General features: G+C 36.7%; 1 protein-coding gene across 3 annotated transcripts in view; it reads right to left on the bottom strand.

Moving 5' to 3' along the window:
* Positions 1-21,936, bottom strand: part of DNM3 (dynamin 3) — a 566,202-nt gene that overhangs the window by 151,936 nt on the left and 392,330 nt on the right. For all 3 annotated transcript variants that reach the window (XM_023207167.1, XM_023207165.1, XM_023207166.1), the window contains one exon: positions 10,034-10,143. In XM_023207167.1, coding sequence (XP_023062935.1) covers positions 10,034-10,143 — 110 coding nt within the window. The remainder of the gene's footprint in view (positions 1-10,033; positions 10,144-21,936) is intronic.

Genomic DNA, 21,936 nt, shown 5'->3' with positions numbered 1-21,936 from the left:
GAAGGAAGGAAGGAAGGAAGGAAGGAAGGAAGGAAGGAAGGAAGGAAGGAAGGAAGGAGGGAAGGAGGGAGGGAGGGAGGGAGGGAAGGAGGGAGGGAGGGAGGGAGGGAGGGAGGGAAAGGAGGGAAAGGAGGGAGGGAGGGAGGGAGGGAAAATTTATGAAATTCTAGGGAAAAAATTAAAAATATTATCACTAAAGAAGCTCAGAGAGATACAAGAAGATTCTGAAAAACGATACAAAGAAATCAGAAAAACAATTCAGGATATGAATGAGAAATTTACCAAAGAGATATAATTTTTTAAAAGCAGAAATTTTGGAACTGAAGAATTCATTGAATAACATACAAAATACATTCAAAAGCTTCAACAGTAAGACAGAGCAGGCAGGAGAAAGAATCTCAGAACTTGAGTACAGATCTTTTGAAATAACCCAGTCAGACAAAAATAAAAAAAAAAACAATGAAAAGATTAAAACCTTCAAGACATATGGGACATCATAAAGCATCCAAATATTCAAATTTTTGGTGTCCCAAGAAACAAAGAAAAAAATGAAAGAATTAGAAAACCTATTTAATAAAATAATAGGTTAAAAACTTCAAAACTTAGCAAAAGATTTAGACATTCAGATATAGTCAAAGATCCCCAAATAGATACAATTCGCAAAGGTCTTCTTCACAGCATATTATAGTCAAACTGTCAAAAATCAAAGACAAAGAAAAAAAATTAAAAACAGCAAGAAAAAAGTATCTAACCACCTATATAAAGGAACCCCATTGGACTGACAGCAGATTTCTCAGCAGAACCCTAACAAGCAGGAGAGAATGGGATGATACCTTCACAGTGCCAAAAGAAAAAATGTGCTAACTAAAAATATTATGCCCAGCAAAATTATCCTTCCTAAATGGAGGAGATATAATGTCTTTCCCAGATGAGCAAAAGCTAAGAGACATATCACCACTAGACCAGCCCTATAAGAAATACTTAAGGGAGAGCTACACCCAAAAGCAAAAGAGTAATAACTACCATTATGAAAACACATGCAAATATAAAAACCACTAGTGGAGCAAACACAGAAACAAGGAAGGGAAAAATCTTAAATGTAAGTATTACAGAATGCCATCAAACCACAAAGATAAATTATGAGAGAAAAATAAAGGAAAAAAGGATATACAAAACAATAAAGAATCAAGTAAAACAATGATAAGAAGCACTCACATGTCAATAATAACCTTGAATGTAAACAGATTAAACTTTGCACTTAAAAGATATAGACTGGCTGAATGAATTTTTAAAAATGATCTAACCATATGTGGCTTATAAGAAAAATTCTCACCTATAAAGACATATATAAACTGAAAATAAAGGAATGGAAAAAGATGTTCCGTGTAAATGGTGCTCAAAAGTGAGTAGAAGTAACTATACTTACATCAGATAAAACAGACTTTAAGTAATAAAAAGTGACAAAATTATTATATAATGAAAGAGGTGTCAATTCATCAAGAGGATATAATTATTGTAAACATATGTGCTCCCAACACCAGAGCACCCAGATATATAAAGCAAATATTATTAGACCTGAAGGGAAAGACTCTGATACAGGAATAGTTTGGACTTCTACACTCCACTCTCAGCATAAGACAGATCATCTAGACTGAAAATTAACAAAGAAACGTTGGATTTACACTGCATATTAGACCAAATAGACCTAACAGAAATTTACAGAACATTTTATCCAACAGCTAAAGAATAAACATTATTCTTAATCAGCACACAGAATATGTCTAGTGTAGACCATATAGTAGGACACAAAACAAATCTCAAAAATAATTTAAAAATCAAAATCATATCAAGTATTTTTTCTTTTTTTTTTTTTTTTTTGAGACGGAGTCTCGCTCTGTTGCCCAGGCTGGAGTGCAGTGGCCGGATCTCAGCTCACTGCAAGCTCTGCCTCCTGGGTTCACGCCATTCTCCTGCCTCAGCCTCCTGAGTAGCTGGGACTACAGGCGCCCGCCACGGTGCCTGGCTAATTTTTTGTATTTTTTTTTAGTAGAGATGGGGTTTCACCATGGTCTCGATCTCCTGACCTTGTGATCCGCCTGCCTCGGCCTCCCAAAGTGCTGGGATTACAGGCGTGAGCCACCACGCCCAGCCCAAGTATCTTTTCAAACAACAATGAAATAAAAACAGAAATCAATAACAAGAGACATTTTGGAAACAGTGCAAATATAAGGGAAGTGAAAAACATGCACCTGAATGACCACTGAGTCAAGAGAAAAATTAAGGAGAAAATTTAAAAATTTCTTGAAACAAACAGAAATCAAAATACAATGTACCAAAACCTATGAAATAAAGCAAAATCAGTGCGGATGGAGGCTTATAGCAATAAATGCCTACATCAAAAGAAATAGAAAGATTTTAAATAAACAATATAATGATGGATCTCAAGGAACTAGAGATGTAAATACAAAAGATCAGAGATTTTTATGAAAAACTATGCACTAACAAACTAGAAAACCTAGAAGAAATGGATACATTCCTGGACAATACAACCTACCAAGATTGAATCAGAAAGAAATTAAAAAACTGAACCAACCAATAATGAGTAATGAGATTTAATCTGTAATAAAAATCTCTCAACAAAAAGAGTCCAGGACCGGATGGCTTCACAGCCAAATAGTACCAAACTTTCTAAGAAAAACTGACACCAATTATTCTCTATTCCAAAAAATAGCATAGTGGGGAATTCTCCCAAACTCATTTAATAGAAGGAAATAAATAATAAAGATAAGAGCAGAACTAAATGAAATGGAGGTGAAAAAGACAATACAAAAGATCAACAAAATGAAAAGTTGGGTTTTTAAAAAGATAAATCAATAAGACACTTGTAAGACTAATCAAGAAGATATTAAGACTTAAATAAACAAAATCAGAAATAAAAATGATATTACAACTAATACAGAAATACAAAAGATCAGAGATTTTTATGAAAAACTATGCACTAACAAACTAGAAAACCTAGAAGAAATAGATACATTCCTGGACAATACAACCTACCAAGATTGAATCAGAAAGAAATTAAAAAACTGAACCAACCAATAATGAGTAATGAGATTTAATCTGTAATAAAAATCTCTCAACAAAAAGAGTCCAGGACCGGATGGCTTCACAGCCAAATAGTACCAAACTTTCTAAGAAAAACTGACACCAATTATTCTCTATTCCAAAAAATAGCATAGTGGGGAATTCTCCCAAACTCATTTAATAAGTGGAGCATTACCCTGATACCAAACCCAGAAAAGTATGCAAGAAAGAAGAAAATTACAGGATAATATTCCTGATGAACATAGATACAAAAATCCTCAACAAAATATTAGCAAATTGAGTCCAACAACATTTCAAAAAGATAAAACACCATGATCAAATGAGATTTAACCCAAGGATGTAAGAATGATTCAACCTACATAAGTCAGTAAACATGATACATCACATCAACAGAATGAAGGACAATGTGATCATCTAAATACATGCAAAAAAGCACTTGATAAAAGTCAACATTCCTTCATGATAAAAACTCTCAACAAACTAGGCACAGAGGCAACATACCTCAGCATCATAAGGAACACATGTAACAAATCCACAGCTAACATTACACTGAATGGGAAGATCTGGAGCTAGACGGGGATACCCACTTTCACAACTGTTTTCAATATAGCACTGGAAGTCCTAGCCAGAGCAGTCAGGCAAGAGAAATAAAAGGCATCCATGTTGGAAAAGAGGAAGTCAAATTGTTCCTGTCTTCAGATAACATGATCTTATATTTAGAAAAACCTAAAGACTCTACCAAAACACTGTTAGGTACTATAAAGAAGTTCAGCAGAGTTGCAGGATACAAAATCAACATATGAAAAATCAGTAACATTTCTATACACAAATAATGAACTAGCTGAGAAAGAAATCAAGGAGGCAGTCACATTTATAATAGCTAAATAAATAAAATGAACAAAACACCTAGGGATAACTTTAACCAAGGAGGTAGAAGACCTCTACAAGAATAACTACAAAACATGGGTGAAAGAAATGGAAAAGGAGAAAAACAAATGGAAAGACAACCCATGCTCATGGATGGAAGAACTAATATAGTTAAAATTACCATACTGTCTAAAGCGATCTATGGATTCAGTGTGATCCCTATCAAAATACCAATGACATTTTCCCAGAAATAGAAAAAAAATCCTGATATTTGTATGGAATGAAAAAAGAACCCAAATACCTAAAGCAATCCTGAACAAAAAGAACAAAGTGAAAGGCATCACATTACTTGGCTTCAAAATATATCACCAGGCTATAGTAACCAGAACAGCATGTATTGGTACACAAATAGACACAAAGACCAATGGAATAGAATAGAAAATCCAGAAATAAGCCCCCATATTTGCAGCCAACTAACTTTTGACAAAGGCACCAAGAAGATACATTGGGAAAGGATAACTTCTTCAATAAATGGTGCTGGGAAAACTGGATAGCGATACTCAAAAGAAAGAAGCTAGACCCTTATCTCTCATCATATACAAACATCAACTCAGAATAGATTAAAGACTTAAACATTACATGAAACTATGAAATTACTATAAGAAAACATAGGGGAAACACTTCAGGACATTGGCCTAGGCAAAGACTTTATGACTAAGACCCCCAAAACAAAAACAACGAAAACAAAAATAGGCAAATGGGATGAGAGTAAACTAAAAACTTTCATAGCAAAGGAAAAAAAACAACCGAGTAAAGAGACAGCCAGTTAAATGGGAGAAAGCATTTGCAAACTATTCATCCAACAGGGAATAATATCCAGAATATATGAGGAACTCAAAAGAAAACAAACAATTCCATTAAAAAGCAGACAAAAAACATGAATAGACACTTCTCAAAAAAGACATACAAATGGCACACAGATATGTGAAAACATGCTTAACATCACTAGTCATCAGGGAAATGTGAATCAAAACCATGAGATATCATCTTACCCCAGTTAGAATGGCTATTATCAAAAACACACACACAAAAAAGAATAATCACAATAAACACACACAAAAAAAATAAGTAAAATCAATAAGACACTTGTAAGACTAATCAAGAAGAGAGAAGACTTAAAAAGCAAATAAAAAGATACTACAACTGATAATACAGAAATACAAAAGATCAGAGATTATTATGAACAACTATACACTAACAAACTAGAAAACCTAGAAGAAATGGATACATTCCTGGACAATGCAACCTACCAAGATTGAATCAGAAAGAAATAAAAAACCTGAAGCAACCAATAACAAGTAATGAGATTTAATCTGTTGATGGCAGTGAGGATGTGGAGAAAAGGGAACATACACTATTGGTGGGAATGTAAATTAGCACAGCTATTATGGAAAAAAATATGGCAATTTCTAAAAATACTAAAACTAGAACTACTTCATTACTGGGTATTCAATCAAAGAAAAGGAAATTAGTATATCAAAGAGACACATGCACCCCCATGTTTATTGTAGCACTATTCACAATAGCAAAAATATGGAATCAACCAAAATATTTTAAATGGATGAACAGATAAAGAAAAGGTGGTATATTTACACAATGGAATACTATTTGCCATAAAGAGAGAATAAAATCATGTCATTTGCAGCAACATGGATAGAACTGGAAGTCACTATGTTAAGTAAGCCAAACACAGGAAGACAAATATTGCATGTAATTGCTCAGAAATAGGAATTTAACAAGTTTATCTTATGGAGGTAGTTAGTGGAATGATATATACCAGAGGGTGGAAATAGTGTGTGTGTGTGTGTGTGTGTGTGTGTGTGTGTGTTGGTGGGGGTTGGGGAGAAAGGATGAAGAAAGGTTGGCTAATGGGTACAAACATACAGTTAAATAGAAGGAATAAATTCTAATGTTCAATACTAGAATATGGTGACTATAATTAGCAACAATATATTGTATATTTCAAAATAGCTAGAAGTAAGGACTTGGAAAGTTCTCAACACATAAACGATATACACTTATGATGATGAATATCCGAAATACTCTGATTTGATAATTACATATGCTATGCATGTAACAGAATATCACATGTACTCCATACATATGTATAAATATTATGTATCAATAAAAATATTAACCAAAAGTTAGTGTAGCTATATTAACATAAGACAAAATAAATTTTAAGGCAAAGTGCATTATTAGGAATGAAGAGGGCTGTCACAAAGTTATTTTTTTAAGTCACCTGGAAAATACAACACTAAATTTGTATGAATCTAATAACATAGATTGGCCTCAAGCAAAAATTGGCAGGCTTACTCAAGCTTACAATCACAAAGTGATTTTTTTAATGCTCATCTGATAAAATAAGATTCTTTGTTTTTATTTGTCTCCCTGCCTATTCCCCTTTCTAGACAGTATCTAAAATGTTTGTCTTTTTCTATCTGATTCACAGGTATATTTTAAGGATAGAACAGTGTCTGGCACATAAGAGCTGCCTAATATATACTTGTTGAATGTTGGAATTATTTGAGATGAAAAAAAGATAATGACAATAGACATTGCAAAATACAATTAACAAGCATAATCCAATCAGCTCTCATGGAACCTACACTTCCAAGCTAGTAAATGTACATTCTTCTCACATATATGTGAAATGTTTATTAACACCATGTACGACCATATTATTTGATCACAAGACAATTAAGTTAGAAATCAATGATACAAACAATAAGATTCCCTGCATTCTAAAATGTACAACACACTTTTAAATAGCTCAAAGAAAAAACATAATGAAGAATAGGAAACAGAACTGAATGGTAATAAAATTGCTAAATTTCAAAAATCATAGTAAGCAGCTAAACACTACCTAGAGAGAAATCTATAGATCTATATGTTGATATATAAGAAAAGGAAAGGATAAAAATTGATGAGCTATACATCTAAATTAAGAAGTGTGGAAAGACCCAAAATGTAAACAGAAGAAAATACAAGGAAGGAAATAATTGAGAACAGAAATTATTGGAATAGAAAAAATATATGCAATAGATGTTCAAAAGTGCCACAAGCTGATTCTCTGAAAAGAGACAAAATTCTGGCAAGACTGATCATAAAAAATGATAAGGATTAATATTGGAAATAAAAATCAAATTTCAGATATAACAGAGATTTAGAAAAATAAAATACTAAGGAATAGTTGGTGCAATATATTTAAAGCAAAACAGAATGGACAATTTTCTAGAAAAAATACAATTATTCAAACGGATTCATGGAACAAACAGAAAACCTAAATGAATCTGAAATAATTAAATATATTCAATCACTAGTTAAAAGCCTACTTACCAAAAATACTTTCTAGGGCCAGATGATTTTACTGGTTACTTCCAGCAAACAGTCAGTTAATAGTTAATCCCTATCTTTTGTGAAGGGTTCCAAAGAACAATAAGGACTTACTCTCACCTCAATTTATGAAGCTAACAGAACCTTGATATTAAAACCAGGCAAAAATAATATAAAAAGGAAATTTATGGGCCAATCTAACTCATTTTAGCATTTGCTAAAATACTAACAAACGTAAGCCAAGAACTCATAATAAAGAATAGCACATTGTGACCTAACTAAGTTTAATCCCAGGAGACAAAGGATGGTTTAACATTAGAAGGTCACATGAACAGATTAAAGAAGAAGAATCATACAATCTTCCAGGTGAAGAGGTTGATAAAATTCAGCTCCTAAGCATGATTTAAAAATGAAAACAGAAACCTTAATAACTAGAAACACAAGAAATCTTCACCTGATATCAGACATCTATCAAAAGGTATTTCACTATAAAATTTTTAAAAACATCCTTAAATTATCCTTAAAATGAGAAACAAGACAAGGATTCCAGCTTGTAGTCAACATTGTACTGGAGGTCCTTGCCAGCACAAAAATGATTTAAAGGAATCAAGATTTCAAAGGAGAAGACAATGGCCAAGGTAGGTACATCTATATACTCACTGAGGTCACTGAGAAGTGGCAGCAGAATTCAATACCTTTTTAGAACTCCAAGATTCCAAAATATCTAGATTTTTCAAAATCCAGTTTCCTTATTTCAGTGACTTTTGCTGTCATTAAAATCCACAGTTGTATTTTATGAAAAATGATAGTCTACCATAGCCTTGTTTTTACTTTACACCCAGCTCTTTTATAACATTAACTTTTCAGGTTGACCATGGATTCAATTTTGTTTGACTTCCTGTTTGGCAGCCACCTGTTCCACTCTGCATCTAGGCAAGAAGGCTGAGCACACCTCTGATGATTGCTTTAGGATCTCCTGATCCTCTGCTGCTCTGATGAAGGCATGTAAACTAGTACTGAGCTTGGCTGCAGTGTGGCAGACTCACTACTGTTCTCTCTAGAAAACCTTTTATTCTTTATTATTTTCAGAGTGTTTTCATAAGCTGATCTCAAATAATACTGTCTTCAAAAATCCTATTTGAATATTTGGTAGGGGAGTTAGTTGTATTTAATTTTCTTTCCCGTCAATTCTTTAAATGGCTTGCCTTGTGGTTTTACTAAGTATTTTTGTATTATGAGTCACTCTGAGCAACTGACTGGGAATGTAGGAAGATGTCTTCTTTTGCTATTTTAATTTACTGTGTGATTGACCCTGGGCCAGTCATTGAACCTAATCAAGTAACTTCATTCATTGCTAAATAAAGACAACAGGCAATCTCGAAAAATGGGTTAAAATTAGATCCTGTTACCTTAATGACTCACTGTCTTAATAACTGACTCACACAAATTAATAGCCTCTTCCTATAACATTTTCATTTGCAAAAACTCTCCTTTATTATCCTTTCCTAGTTGTAGCCCTTTTACACTTCTCTAACCCATCCTCTCTTACCTCTCCATTTGCTTATTTAACTTTACTGCTAAGTTTCAGTGAAGATCATAGCACTCTGTGATGATCAGCTCAAAATACAGTTTTGATACTGCACATGAGCAACAGAATAAAATAAGCACACAATGGAAAATGAGTGGAAGGAAAAGTGTACTTAGAGGAAGTCCTGATACAAGTTCCAGCTCCCCCATGCACTGGTTTTATGATCTTAAGAAAGTGAGTTAACATCCCTGAGCCTACACTTTCTTATTTATAACTGTATCCTTTTAACCTCAAGGGCAGCTGTTACAAAAACCAATGACAATGAATGTAGACAGCACTTTGAAAAACTGTAAAATACTATACATTTTTATTCACCTTAACTGAATAATTCTATTCACTGAATTTAGTCATAATATGTGAAATTTGTCTGCTCTTCAACAAGAGCTTAAGTGATATCCATTCACGTTAGAAAGATACTTTTAAAATTATCATCGAGTAGTTTGTAAGTATGTAAACAATATATTGGGACAAGAAAGACTTTAAGGTAATAAAATGTAGCCTTAAGAATGTACAGACTGGGTGCAGTGGCTCATGCCTGTAATCCCAGCACTTTGGGAGGCCAAGGCAGGAGAATCTCTTGGGCCTAGGTAGTTTGAGGTCAACTACCTGGACAACACAGCAAGACCCCCATCTCTACAAAACAATTTTTAAAAAATTATCCAGGCATGAACCCAGTAGTCCCAGCTACTCTACAGGGCTGAGGTATGAGTATTTCTTGAGCCCAGGAGTTCGAGGCTGCAGTGAATCACGATCACAGCACTGTACTCTGGTCTAGATGAGAAAGCGAGATCCCGTTGCAAAAAGAAAAAAAAAGACAAATGGATGAAGAATTATTTTCATGCCAGGTGGAAAAGCAAGAAATAATTAGCTAACACTTGAAGATCATTTTTAGTCTGAGTTTTTATATTTTGAAGCCATAACCCATGGTGGAACTTAAAAATACAAAATAAATGAAAGGAAAATTGAAGAGTAGACAAATTTCAAGGTGCGACCAAAGGAACTATTTTCAAAAATTATCTCTGAATCATGTAGAACTTCAAGGAAAAAAATCTGAAGACAGAGACTGTTTCAATTTCTTACCTTTGCTCTGTATTAAAGAGTGCAAAGATGTGCTTGCTAGACATAAAGCTCTTTTCCACATCCCGAACTTTCAGGTTGTCCAAGGGAAGCATGTACTTCTTTTCTTTTTCCTATTATGAGAGAGAGACAGAAAAGAGATAGGGAGAGAGGAGAGGAGAGGAGAGGAGAGGAGAGGAGAGGAGAGGAGAGGAGAGACAGAAAATTGACTTTAATAAAAGATCTTGAGGCATGCCAATGGCAACACATCACCTGAGTTGGCTAACGCTTGATTACACTATCTTCATAATATCATCAAACCCTATTTTGATACCAACTATTAAGGCATAAAAGTTATTAGAGATAGGAGGCCCCAGTGATTCTCAACATGTGGGTTGGAAAAATGGCGGGGTGAAGTGTACAGGAAGGGCTCTGAGATGGAGAAAACACATGGTCCTCTGTCCTTTCCCCCTCATGTGGGTCCTTTTAGATGTTTTTAAATGTTAGTTTGATATTAAGACTTTAGCCATCTGTTAATATTTAACAAAAATGTTCTGGTCCTAATTCAATGAGAAATGCCAGATGGATTTCATTTCTTGCTTTATTTGCAGCCTAAGCAGTTTTGATAGCCAGTGTTGGCAGGGAAGTGGAAGCACAGGACCCCAGTATGAAATACCCCCCATAAACTATGATAAAGCATAAAAAATACTTGCTCATTTGGGTCTAGAATAAAATACAAATTCTGAAAAAGAATTATTGCATAAAATTGTTGAGCTCTTTGGGGAAAAATTCATTAGAAGTGGACTGATATTAACTAGAACAAACTTTCAAAATTAACAATTGTTTAGGAAGAATATGAACATTGGAGAGGTGAGGTCTGCAAACGTGACCAAATTAGTGTTAGTAGAACATTGGATGCCAAAAAATTATTGGAAACATTTACTTTTAGGGACTGGCCCAGGGGCAATATTATTTATATGTAAAAATGCCTAACAATGAGTAGGAGAGAGCCAAATACTCAATTTAAGAAACCTAGTAAATACCTATTACCAGGGGTATAACAAGCGCTGCCCTTGTTAACCATGGTCCTCTGTATGCTCCCAGGCTACATCTCTGGTGCTACCCCTGAAAGAGAGCAGGGCTAAAGTCCAGAGCTGGAGAGAATGCAGACTTAGTCATAACTTTCAATAAACGACTATTAATGACCATAGGAAATACGTGCATCATTCAAATATGTCTGATATAAGTCCTTTTGCTCCTACAGCATATAGACTACTTCCTTGAGAATTTATAGCTCCGCTGCATAGCATAGAGCTCTTCTGTGCCCCCTAGTCAGTTTGTGGGTAACATGTTGTATTGTAGGGAGTATCACCTGCCTTTCCACTTCCTACTCATAAATTAATCAGAAAAAGTTGGGCAGAGCACATTAGAATAGCAAAAAGATGGCATTCTACTTGGCTACAAAAAGTCGTGTGAACAGGTGACTGAAAACATTGAAGGAAGCTGCTTAGAGAACAAAATGGCTGTTCTGACAGACAATGTCTTCAAAGAAAAGAAGAAACATAAAGGAAACTAAATAGCAGTGGGAGAGGCTCAACAATAAACATGAAAAAGTAAAGCACTGTAAGAATAGTCCAATATTTTTACAACAAAAGTTAAGAACATATTATCAAACACAAGAATATTCTAAACAGCAAATACATAATTTAATCATAAATGAGCTACCATAGTTGAGTCCAACTTTCTCAAAACAGTTGTCAAATTATTTTAGGACAGAATTCTAAGAGGCAAAATTCTAGACCTAATGAAAATCTACCCAATACATAATCAAATGAAAATGCTTGAGACCCAGGGAACATTTTTTTTAATTGAATGTTTTTCAGTGCCCTAAATTTAAGCAGCTGGATTCTTTTAAAGCACCATCCTATTCAACCTTTTGAAATGATAGATTTGCCTTTTAATGGGAAATCTGAATTTCATTGTAAAGATGGAACACAATGTCCTTGGCTTGTTTTCTATAGAAGTAGGCTCTCTTTTGTACTGCATTCTTTAGCATATCGTGAAGACCAAAACTCCAGCAAGTTTATGTCAGATATTAAACACTGGAGAAATACACACACATATGCAGACTGGGGAACATGAAAAATGGTCCTCATATCCAAAGTACTAAATGTCATTTATCCCAGGTTTTTGAGGACACATTGCTAAATTATTTCATAATCAAAACTTTGAAGACTGACAAAGGAAGAAGAAAATGTATTCAGACATTTATTTATTAAAGTTGTAAGTCAAACAGAGAATTAAATGAGACAGCAGCAACTCTAGGCAATAAAACAGTATATCATGGATATTTCTAAAAAGTCTTGGTGCTTTGGGGAAAGAATGATGTTCTGCTAAAAGAAAACAAAAGAAATAGAGAAGGAGAAATAATATACAGAATTATAATTTCCAAAACACAGTCTTAGAACCAACTTAATTAAGAAATGTGCTAAATCATTTTTGTCAGTTCTATGACTGACTAATAATGTGCTGTCCAATATGGTAGCCACTGGCCACAGGCAGTTACTGAGCACTTGAAATGTGGCTCAACTGGGATTAGCTAGAAATGCAAAATAGACACCAGATTTCAAAAACTTAAAAAGAGAATGTAAACTATATTGGTAATACTTTTTAATTGATTATATGTTGAAATGATAACATTTTGAATATATTGGGGGTAAATAAAGCATTATCAAACATAATTTCACCTATTTTTTCTTACTGTTTTGAAGTTGGCTGTCAGACAATTTTAAATGACATATGTAGTTCCATTAAATTTCTACTGATAGCACTAAATCCCCCATGTACTTAAGTCTTGCCTTCCTCTCATCCATCCAGTTTTCCCTTCTGACCTCCCTGTTTCTGCTATCAGGTTTATCCTTCATTCTCCCTGTCACCCCATCTGAAACCTCACTATTATTTCTGACTCATCATTTTTCCTTGCCTCGTTTACTACTTCAAGACTTTGTCACATTGTGTTTGAAGAATTTGTCCTAGTTCCCCTCCTTTGACATTCCCACATTATTCCAGGTCCCTGGCATCTCACAAGCATGTGGTCACAAATGGTCTCCTATCTAGTCTCTTGCCTTTCAATTTCTCTAACATCACTAGAGAAGATGATTTTTGAAAACGATTTTGTCAAATTCATTGCCATCCTTCAAAACTTTCAATAGCTTTCCATTATTTGTGGAAAAAAAATCCACTAACCTCTTTAATGTGAGTTTAAAAACACTACAAATTGGCTCAATCCTGATTTGTCAATGTCTCCTTTTCCCCTCCATAAGAAGTTTATGTTTCAACCAAATATACCTTTTCCAACAGTCTTTTCCCAACTGGAGATATTCCTTCAACAGTTCCCTATCATAACAATGTTTAGTATTCAGAGTCCAGTTCAAGTTTTACTTTCTGTGCAAAAGGTTTTCTCAAACTTGTAACCATTTATCTGTTTCTATCACCTCCCCCATCTCTCTCTCTTATATTCATATAATAGGTATTATTTATTCTATTCATTTCAAACTATATGAGACAGCTTCAATTTATAACTGCCTTACATTTGAAAATTTATGTGAATGTTGCTCATTTGGAATTCAGAACGTTCAGTCAGCTCTCTTGTTAGCTTATATATTGTTTAAGCAGCTTATATAAGCTTACACAATATAGTTGTTTAAGTTGTTTTAATTTATTTTTAAAATATGTAATATTTGTTATAATTCTTCCCTGACTTGCTCTAACATTCTGAAAGATAACAATCTCTCTCAAGCTAATAAATAATCAGATTAGAAACAGGTTTCATGACAGACTAACAGATAATATTCTATGTTATGGAGAAAAACAAAAACAACATGTTTTTTGTAATAAATAAGAAATGAAATTTTATATTTTAAACTTTTTATCTTGAGTAGACATTTTGAAGGAAGCACTTGTAAACGTCTAGTGAAAGATTTTTTAACAGAGATTCAGAAAAGAATTTCTGCATACTTTCAAAGGCTTCAGAGGCTGAGGTCACTGATTCAACACCATTCTTTTCCTTCACATTTAAACATAGTACCTTCCCTTTCCTCAATACAGGAAGGTCGCCAGCAATATTTCTATGGGAGGCATCCAGGATGACAGAGATATTTTTGTTCAAAGAGAGAGGGAACATGAGAGCACTAGTGTAGTGTTCTTTCCTGAATTCACTGGCAAGAGTTAGAAGAAACAGAAGAAACAGGTCAGGCCCAAAGAGGGTGCATCTTTGTGTGAAAGGGGTCTGAGGTGAAAGAAACTGAACAATGAGTAGTAAAAGGCAGAGAAACCAAGGGGGAAGAAGGTGGGAATTATGGGATGACTACAGTATGTGCTCACTGACCTTGAAAGGAAACCAGAGAGTCAGTGAGAGATAGGTATGGGTTTGGCAGGTGCCCAGTGATGGTCTCTAGCTGGCAGAGCACCATCAATATAACTTAGGCCCTAGAAGGAGATACAACGGATATGAGCAGAGGATAAGTGTGGGGGAATAGCTCCTGCATATGCAAAGGACTGGGAGGCCTTTATTCACTTGGCAATTTATACATAGGGTGTTTCATAATTTGAATTATTTGAGTGGCCTTGGTTTGATGACATCTTTAATTATTGTATTTGTTCTACCTTTTCTCCTATTAAAGCAACAACATCTTCAAAGATAAGACCATGAATTCTTCCTTGTTTCTATATATTATAATGCCTAGCAGGATGCTAGGCATAAAAATCTATACAGTGTATACTATAAATATTATTGAATTGATTTGAAAATGTCTGACAACCAAAGCCAGGTGTTAAGATGTTTGATAGTCACATATATATGATAATTGATTTGTTTTTCTAAGACCAGCCCAGCGGGAGCAAAAGAACCAGCGGGTAGGCAAGTGTAGGAGCAAAACTGCACATTTATTTTGGTAACCTAAGGTGTGGGGAAGAAGTCTGTCGGCCTCCGGCAAAGGAGGCCGGCAGAGTCCCACCGCCCCCCCCCCCCCCCACCGTGGGGCTCTCAGAGGGACTTCCCACAGTCCCGACATCCCGACAGGAGTGGAGCTGTGAGAAGGCCGCCTGGCTCACTGGCCAAGAGTGGCTTTTCTAGGAGTGGGAGGGCAATAGGTGGGACATGGGCGTGTCGGGGCGTTCCGCAGGTGCGACCAGGTAAATCTTGGTCTCTTCGGATTGACGTCACCTGGCGCATGCCCAGTTGGTCTGCACCTTCCCGGGTCGCGGGCTGCATTTTCGCACGCGCGGGAAGAGTTGGGGGGGCGGGGGATGAAGAACCCGGAAGTGCACCATCCTGCCTCCGAGGTTCGTCCAAACAATAATCAAGTAAAAATTCTATGAAAAAAGCTATATGAAATACTTAACTGACAGACACGGCTTTTGACTACTAAATCTTTACAAAGTCTAGACTGATTGCCATGTTTATTTCTATCTCTGCCTTCGTGTTGTCTTCTATTTGCCAGGAATGCCTTCTCTGAAAGAAGGCAGGTTCTTTTGGCCTTGAAATTTATTTCAAGTGCCACCAGCTGATTACAGCACATCATAGACCTTTTTCTTCTATAACTCTCAAACTTTCCACAATTTTTGTCATAGGCTATCTAGCATGGCAATCTTTATTTATGTTTAGCTTGCCTCTTCAAGCACAGATTGGAAGTTCCTTGAGGGCAAATATTATGTCATCATTCTGTTGTGTTTACATGTAACAGTTCTTACACTGGTGTATATACAGACATTGCTTAATAAACATTGCTGATGATCCATAATAAATAAAACCCCAACATGCTGGGCCTACCTAGACCATTGTGTTAAAAATTAACCAGAGGTGAATATAAACACTTATTTTTAATGCTTCAAAGGTTGATTTTAAATTAACTTACAGTATTTTGCTTAGCATCATATAGTTTGTTAGATGAAGTTTTACTAACCTAAACCAATATATCTGATTTGATTCATACAAACCTTCAACATATAAATGTACTATGGCAATCCGATATACTTCAAAAGAATACAAAAAAAAAAAAAAAAAAAAAGTGTAGATTCTGCTCTTAGGAGGTATGAACTGATGAAAAGTTTTCAAAAATGGTAGAACTTAAAAGAGATTACATTAGAATAATAAGAACAAAGGCTGGGTGTGGTGGCTCACACCTGTAATCCCAGCACTTTGGGAGGCCAAGGTGGTTGAATCACCTGAGGTCAGGAGTTTGAGACCACCTGGCCAACATGGTGAAACTCTGTCTCTACTAAAATTACAAAAATTAGCTGGGTGTAGTGGTAGGCACCTGTAATCCCAGCTACTTTGGAGGCTGAGGCAGGAGAATCACTTGAACCCAGGAGGCAGAGGTTGCAGTGAGCCAAGATCATGCCATTGCACTCCAGTATGGGTGACAAGAGCAAAACTCTGTCTCAAAAAAAATAAAAAAATAAGTAAAAAATAAGAATACAGTAATAAAGAGAAATATTAAGGTATGAAAAAGCCACTAATGGCACTAAATATGTTTTTAAAATATGCACTAATGGCAGTAAATTAATTTTTTAAATATGTGACATTTGTTAAATTCTTCACTGCCTTGCTCTAACATTCTGAAACGTGACAATCTTTCTCAAGCTATCAAATAATCAGATTAGAAACAGGTTCTATGACAGACTAACAGAATATTCTATGTTGCAGAGAATACTTACGCTTCACTAGAACAAAGATTCCTAGTTTTGACCACCCCCTTCTTATACTCATACAACGTTCCATGTGTGTTCTCTATTATTGTATTTGCCATATTTTATACTCCTAATTGTTGTCTTTTCTCTTGTTGAGAAACTGATATTTATTTGTCCTCTCTCAGTGCCACACTACTCTCCTGGCAATGAATGGAACGTTTCTCTGACACATCCGCATCAACAACATGTGTAGACCACATAGGAAGTACCACTGTGCCAGCCAACAGAGGAGCGACAGAATGACTATGCCACCAAGAACTCAGTCCAGAAACAGGACAGTAGCACATAGATTTGTCCAAGTTAAAAAGATCCCTCACCCAGGGACTATAAATGTTTTTGCAGAATACTGAAAACTCGTGAGATACCATAGGGTATTCAATTATTATAATTTGCTTCTTGCTCAAGAGATAATAATGTTGATCAATATTTTTCCTAACAAAGTCTCATTTTTTTCTTTGATGCATTGTGGCCAGAATGTTTGCAAGCAGGGAAACTGGAGACATTATCCTTGGTTTATGGGTAGGGACCAGAGCCAAGAAAAATGTGATGGCTCCATATATTAATCCAAGCCCCATCATGCTCTGAGTAACTGACACAGAGTTATGTAACCATTCATATTCATCACACTCCTCACCCACACCTCATTTTCTGAGAGACACTGGATTGCCCCTGTACCTACTGCACCAGTCATGGGATTCCCACTTCCCAGGAAAGTCCATGCATTTTCTTTTTCCATGCAGAACGTTTCTGATTGTATCTTTTTGTCTTTGACTAAACTATCTCTTCCACTAGAAATACCTTTGCCTATTTACCACTCTGCTTCTCTTTGCCTCAAAATTATTGCAAAAGATTACTCTATCTAGCTCAGACTTAATTTACATTTTTTTCTAAAAGTATTATAGGTCTCATTTTCCAGCCTTCTTGTCTTTTCCCATCACAAGTGCAGACTTATTTTTTTAATCAGTGGAATCCTTTGATTAAAAAAAAAAATTCTCACAAGTCCTATATATTAAATAGATTAAAAAGCGGAGCTCCTCTGATTGCAGCAAGTGGGGGCTACGAGGAAACCTATCCATTCAAACTCATCTTCTCACCCTGGTATTGTCTCTAAGACACCCCTGGAATGCCTGTTGATAGAGTTTAGCTCTGTCTCCCCATCCAAATCTCATCTCTAGTTGTAATTCCCAATGTTGGAGGAAGGACCTGGTAAGAGGTGATCGGATCTTGGGGGCGAACTTCTACCTTTCTGTTCTTGTGGTAATGAGTGAATTCTCACGACATCAGATGGTTTAAAAGTGTATGTGGCACTTTCCCGTTAATTTTCTCTCTCTCCTGCCACCATATGAAAGAGGTGCTTGCTCCCTCTTCACCTTATGCCGTGACTGTAAATTTCTTGAGGCCTCCCAGTCATGCTTCCTGTTCAGCCTGCAGAGCTATGCGTCAATTAAACCTTTTTTCTTCTTAAATTACCCAGTCTCAGGTAGTTGTTTATAGCAGTGTGAGAATGGACTAATACACCTGCGGATGACTAGAACACAGGCCTAAATTTCCAGATCCTTGTTCCCTAGCTGGTCCACCTGGCAGCCTTATCCTCCAAGGGTTCCCACAGTGGCAGGACTCTGCCCTGATCCCCATCTGGCTGGAACCTTATGCTCTGCCCTGTGTCTTTAGGTCTTCTACATGGAGCAGCTCTATCTAGCTCCCTGGGACTTCTAACTGAGCAAACACATCTCCCAGAAATGTGGGTGCAGTTCGCTGACCCTTTCATTCAGACTACTCCTGTGATACCCTGTCTACCCAACTGGGCACTTTGATATGTCCACCAAATTTCAGTCAAGTCTGCAGTGCTCTGGATCCATCAGAAGCCCCACCATGGCCAGCATGGCAAGGGCCTCCTCTACCATTGCCAGGATTCCTCACATTCCCATCTGATCCCCTGTGCTTGGTTCCTCGCACCCTGGTCGGATACCCTGTGCTTGGTTTATACTGTCACTTTGTGCTTTTGTCTTATTTTCTGAGTCTACATGTTTCACCTAAGTGTGTCTATGCTCTGCCTTCCCAACTACAAGATAAACCCCTAAAGAAACAAGCAAGTCCATCACTATTATTACCTTTATTTATTACTGTTGTTAATCATTCTATGTATCTTGCTCCCCCGTTACTCTGTAGCTGTGTGCTGACTTTGCTACCAAACCATCAACTCTTTGAGGAAATAAATTATTTCCTTATTAGTTTTGGTTGTGTCATAGACATTCAGCAAACACTTGCTGAATGAACATATGAACAGCCCCCTCATGGGCTGGCACAGTGCTTTGCCTAGATCAAGGACTCAAAGATGATGACTGACTCAAACAATAATCAAAGTATCAAAGAATAATGAGAGGCCATGCAAATATTGAGAATACCAGAATAATATTTCCACATGTTGTTGAAAACTAAAATCTGGTGTTTATTGCTTCTAAGAAGTTATAACTATAGAGATGCACAAGTATGAAACTCAAAATATAAACTATGCATCTTTTTATTTGGATTTTAACTCCTTGCTTTAATCAGAATTACATTTTGAATAGTAAACAGCATCTGTGAACCAGCAGGTTGCTCATCAACAGCACTTTTTAAGCTTTTTCTCTTGAGCACTGTATAAACTGCCTGTGTTTGATGGGCTGTGTGGGGAAAAGAAAGAGAGATCAGCCTGTTACTGTGTCTATATAGAAGGAAGTAGACATAAGAGACTCCATTTAGTTCTGTATTTGAGATGCTGTTAATCTGTGACCCTACCCCCAACATTGTCCTTGCAAGAGACATGTGATGTGGTGACTCAAAGTTTAATGGATATTGGGCTGTGCAGGATGTGTCTTTGTTAAACAAGTACCTGAAGGCAGCTTGCTGATTAAAAATCCTGCCCCTCCCTGGGCAATGGTACATCTCCGGGTAAAACCCATTGTGTGCTTTGTTTACTGAGTAAGGAGAAAACCGCCTTTAGGAATAAGATGGGGCTTGCTGGAGCAATACTGCTAAAAGGTTTATGGAGATATTCGCATATGCATCTCAAGGCACAGCATTTTCCTTTAAACGTATTCATGTTACAAGGATTTTTGTTCATATGTCTTACTGCTGATTTCCTCCCTACAATGATCCTATTTTCCAGCCACTCCCTTATCTTTTAGATGGTAAAGATAATTATCAATAAATACTAAGGGAGCAGAGAGGCCGGTGCCAGTGTGGGTCCTCTGTAAGCACAGCACTTGTCCCCTGGGTCCCGCTTTTCTTTCTCTATACTGTGTCTCTGTGTCTTTATTTCTTTTCTCAAGTCTCTCGTTCCACCTAACGAGAAGCACCCACAGGTGTGGAGGGGCAGGTCACCCCTTCAGGCTGTCCTAGTAGTCTCAAGAAAACGCCATGGTTTTTGGCCACTGGCTTCATGGCTGCACCCCTGTACCTACTCAGATCCTGAAAGGGAGCTACACACTAGGATATCTCCACTTGGCAGGAGAAAGATAATCAGTCACACTTGACATTACCCCGGCTGGAGATCCTGCTTTTTTCCTGGTTCCTACCTTCTCTTCAGAGTCCAGCTCAATTTCCACCTCCTCCAGGAAGCCTTTCTGACCTTACAAGCCCCACGGGAGGGCTCCCTTCTCCATTCCCGTGACATTCTTGGGCCATGTATTTTTTTCTTCACTTAGCATATATTGCCCTGTATTCTCAGATATGACTAATATCCTCAAAATGCAGACTCCCCTTTCCTCCCACTAAAAAAGTACTATATAATTTGAAAGTGAGAACATTTAAGATTTTGTTCTCAAATCTTTGTATTTAATCTCTATATTCTTAAATTTGGAGAAATAGTCCTATGTATTTGTACATATGAGATTGGTAATGTATTAAAGATAAACATACTAAAGAATAAATTTAAAGGACTTATGACTAAGGATGGAAGATTGATCCTATGTATGTATCTCTTCTCCTTCTCCCAAACCTACTATGATATTATAATAGTAAAATATTTTAAAAGGTTATTATTAGTCCACAATAACAAAGAAATGGGAGAGGAGAAAATAGTGAACAAAATATTTTCAAAAAGCTTTCTAAGAGAGAAGGGACAAAGGAGCATTCATTGACCTAGCATAAAAAAAAAGGGTTATTCTCCAAATACCTACAGAGGGAAAGAATAGAGGAGAAACCACCTCATTTGGCTTCTGTCCTTGGAGGCACCTTGTACCCACATGCGTGGTTATGGTCGTGAGGTTGAGGCAGCGGGATCACACAGAAATCCATGTATAGAAGTATACAAAACAAGCCAGGTACAGGAGCTCATGCCTGTAATGCCAGTTGTTTGGAAAGCTGAGGCAGGAGGATCACTTGAGCCCAGGAGTTTGCCTGGGCAAGATAGTGAGACCATGTGTCTTCATAATTTTTTTTTTTAAATTAGCCACATGTGGTGGCGTCTATGACTCCAGCTACTCAAGAGGCCGAGGTGGGAGGATCACTTAAGCCCAGGAGGCAGAGGTTGCAGTGAACTGAGATCATGCCACTGCACTCCAGCTTGGGTGACAGAGTGAGACACTGTTTCAAAAAAACCAGAAGTAGACAAAACAACTGGTGGCACAGGACTACGTTTTCTACTCGCGGCAACTTATTCCTACCTTCAGCAGGAAACAAGAGGCTTTTCCCTAGAGAAATTATACCAAAGACGTTTCAAGGTGAGAGATACCAGGCAGGGTGAACAGCAAGGGGTGAGGTAAAAACAAGAGAGTTTAGTGAAAGTCTACATACTGAAATATTGTCCTTCAGCCTATTTCTTGCCCTGCCCCATAATGCCAGCAGCCAGATGGACTTCCCTGTCCCTGCCAGGAAAGATAGTGAACTCTTCTTCTCCGGGGACTCATAGATTCAGGGGAAATGCCCTGTATACCATGATTTCAATGAAAAGGCCAGGCTGCTGACTGATCACCTTATAGGAAGATTCTGTATTCTGCATACTCCTCCAACAATTTTCAAGCAACTGAATGGCACAGAATCTTAATAGATTAGACACGTCAAGGCTCTTAACTGGAGTGGATTCTGAAGATGGGCTATCTCAACACTTATAATGTTTGAGTGCAATTCAAAATCCTCTCACCCTTCCCAATTTTGCTCTTACAGCCAGAGTTCCAGATGAGATATACTTTCTGCCA

The sequence above is a fragment of the Piliocolobus tephrosceles genome, chromosome 1, assembly GCF_002776525.5.
Source record: "Piliocolobus tephrosceles isolate RC106 chromosome 1, ASM277652v3, whole genome shotgun sequence".
Taxonomy (NCBI): Eukaryota; Metazoa; Chordata; class Mammalia; order Primates; family Cercopithecidae; genus Piliocolobus; species Piliocolobus tephrosceles.
The sequence above is the reverse complement of the archived record's forward strand: the minus strand, read 5'-3'. Positions and strand labels throughout refer to the sequence as shown.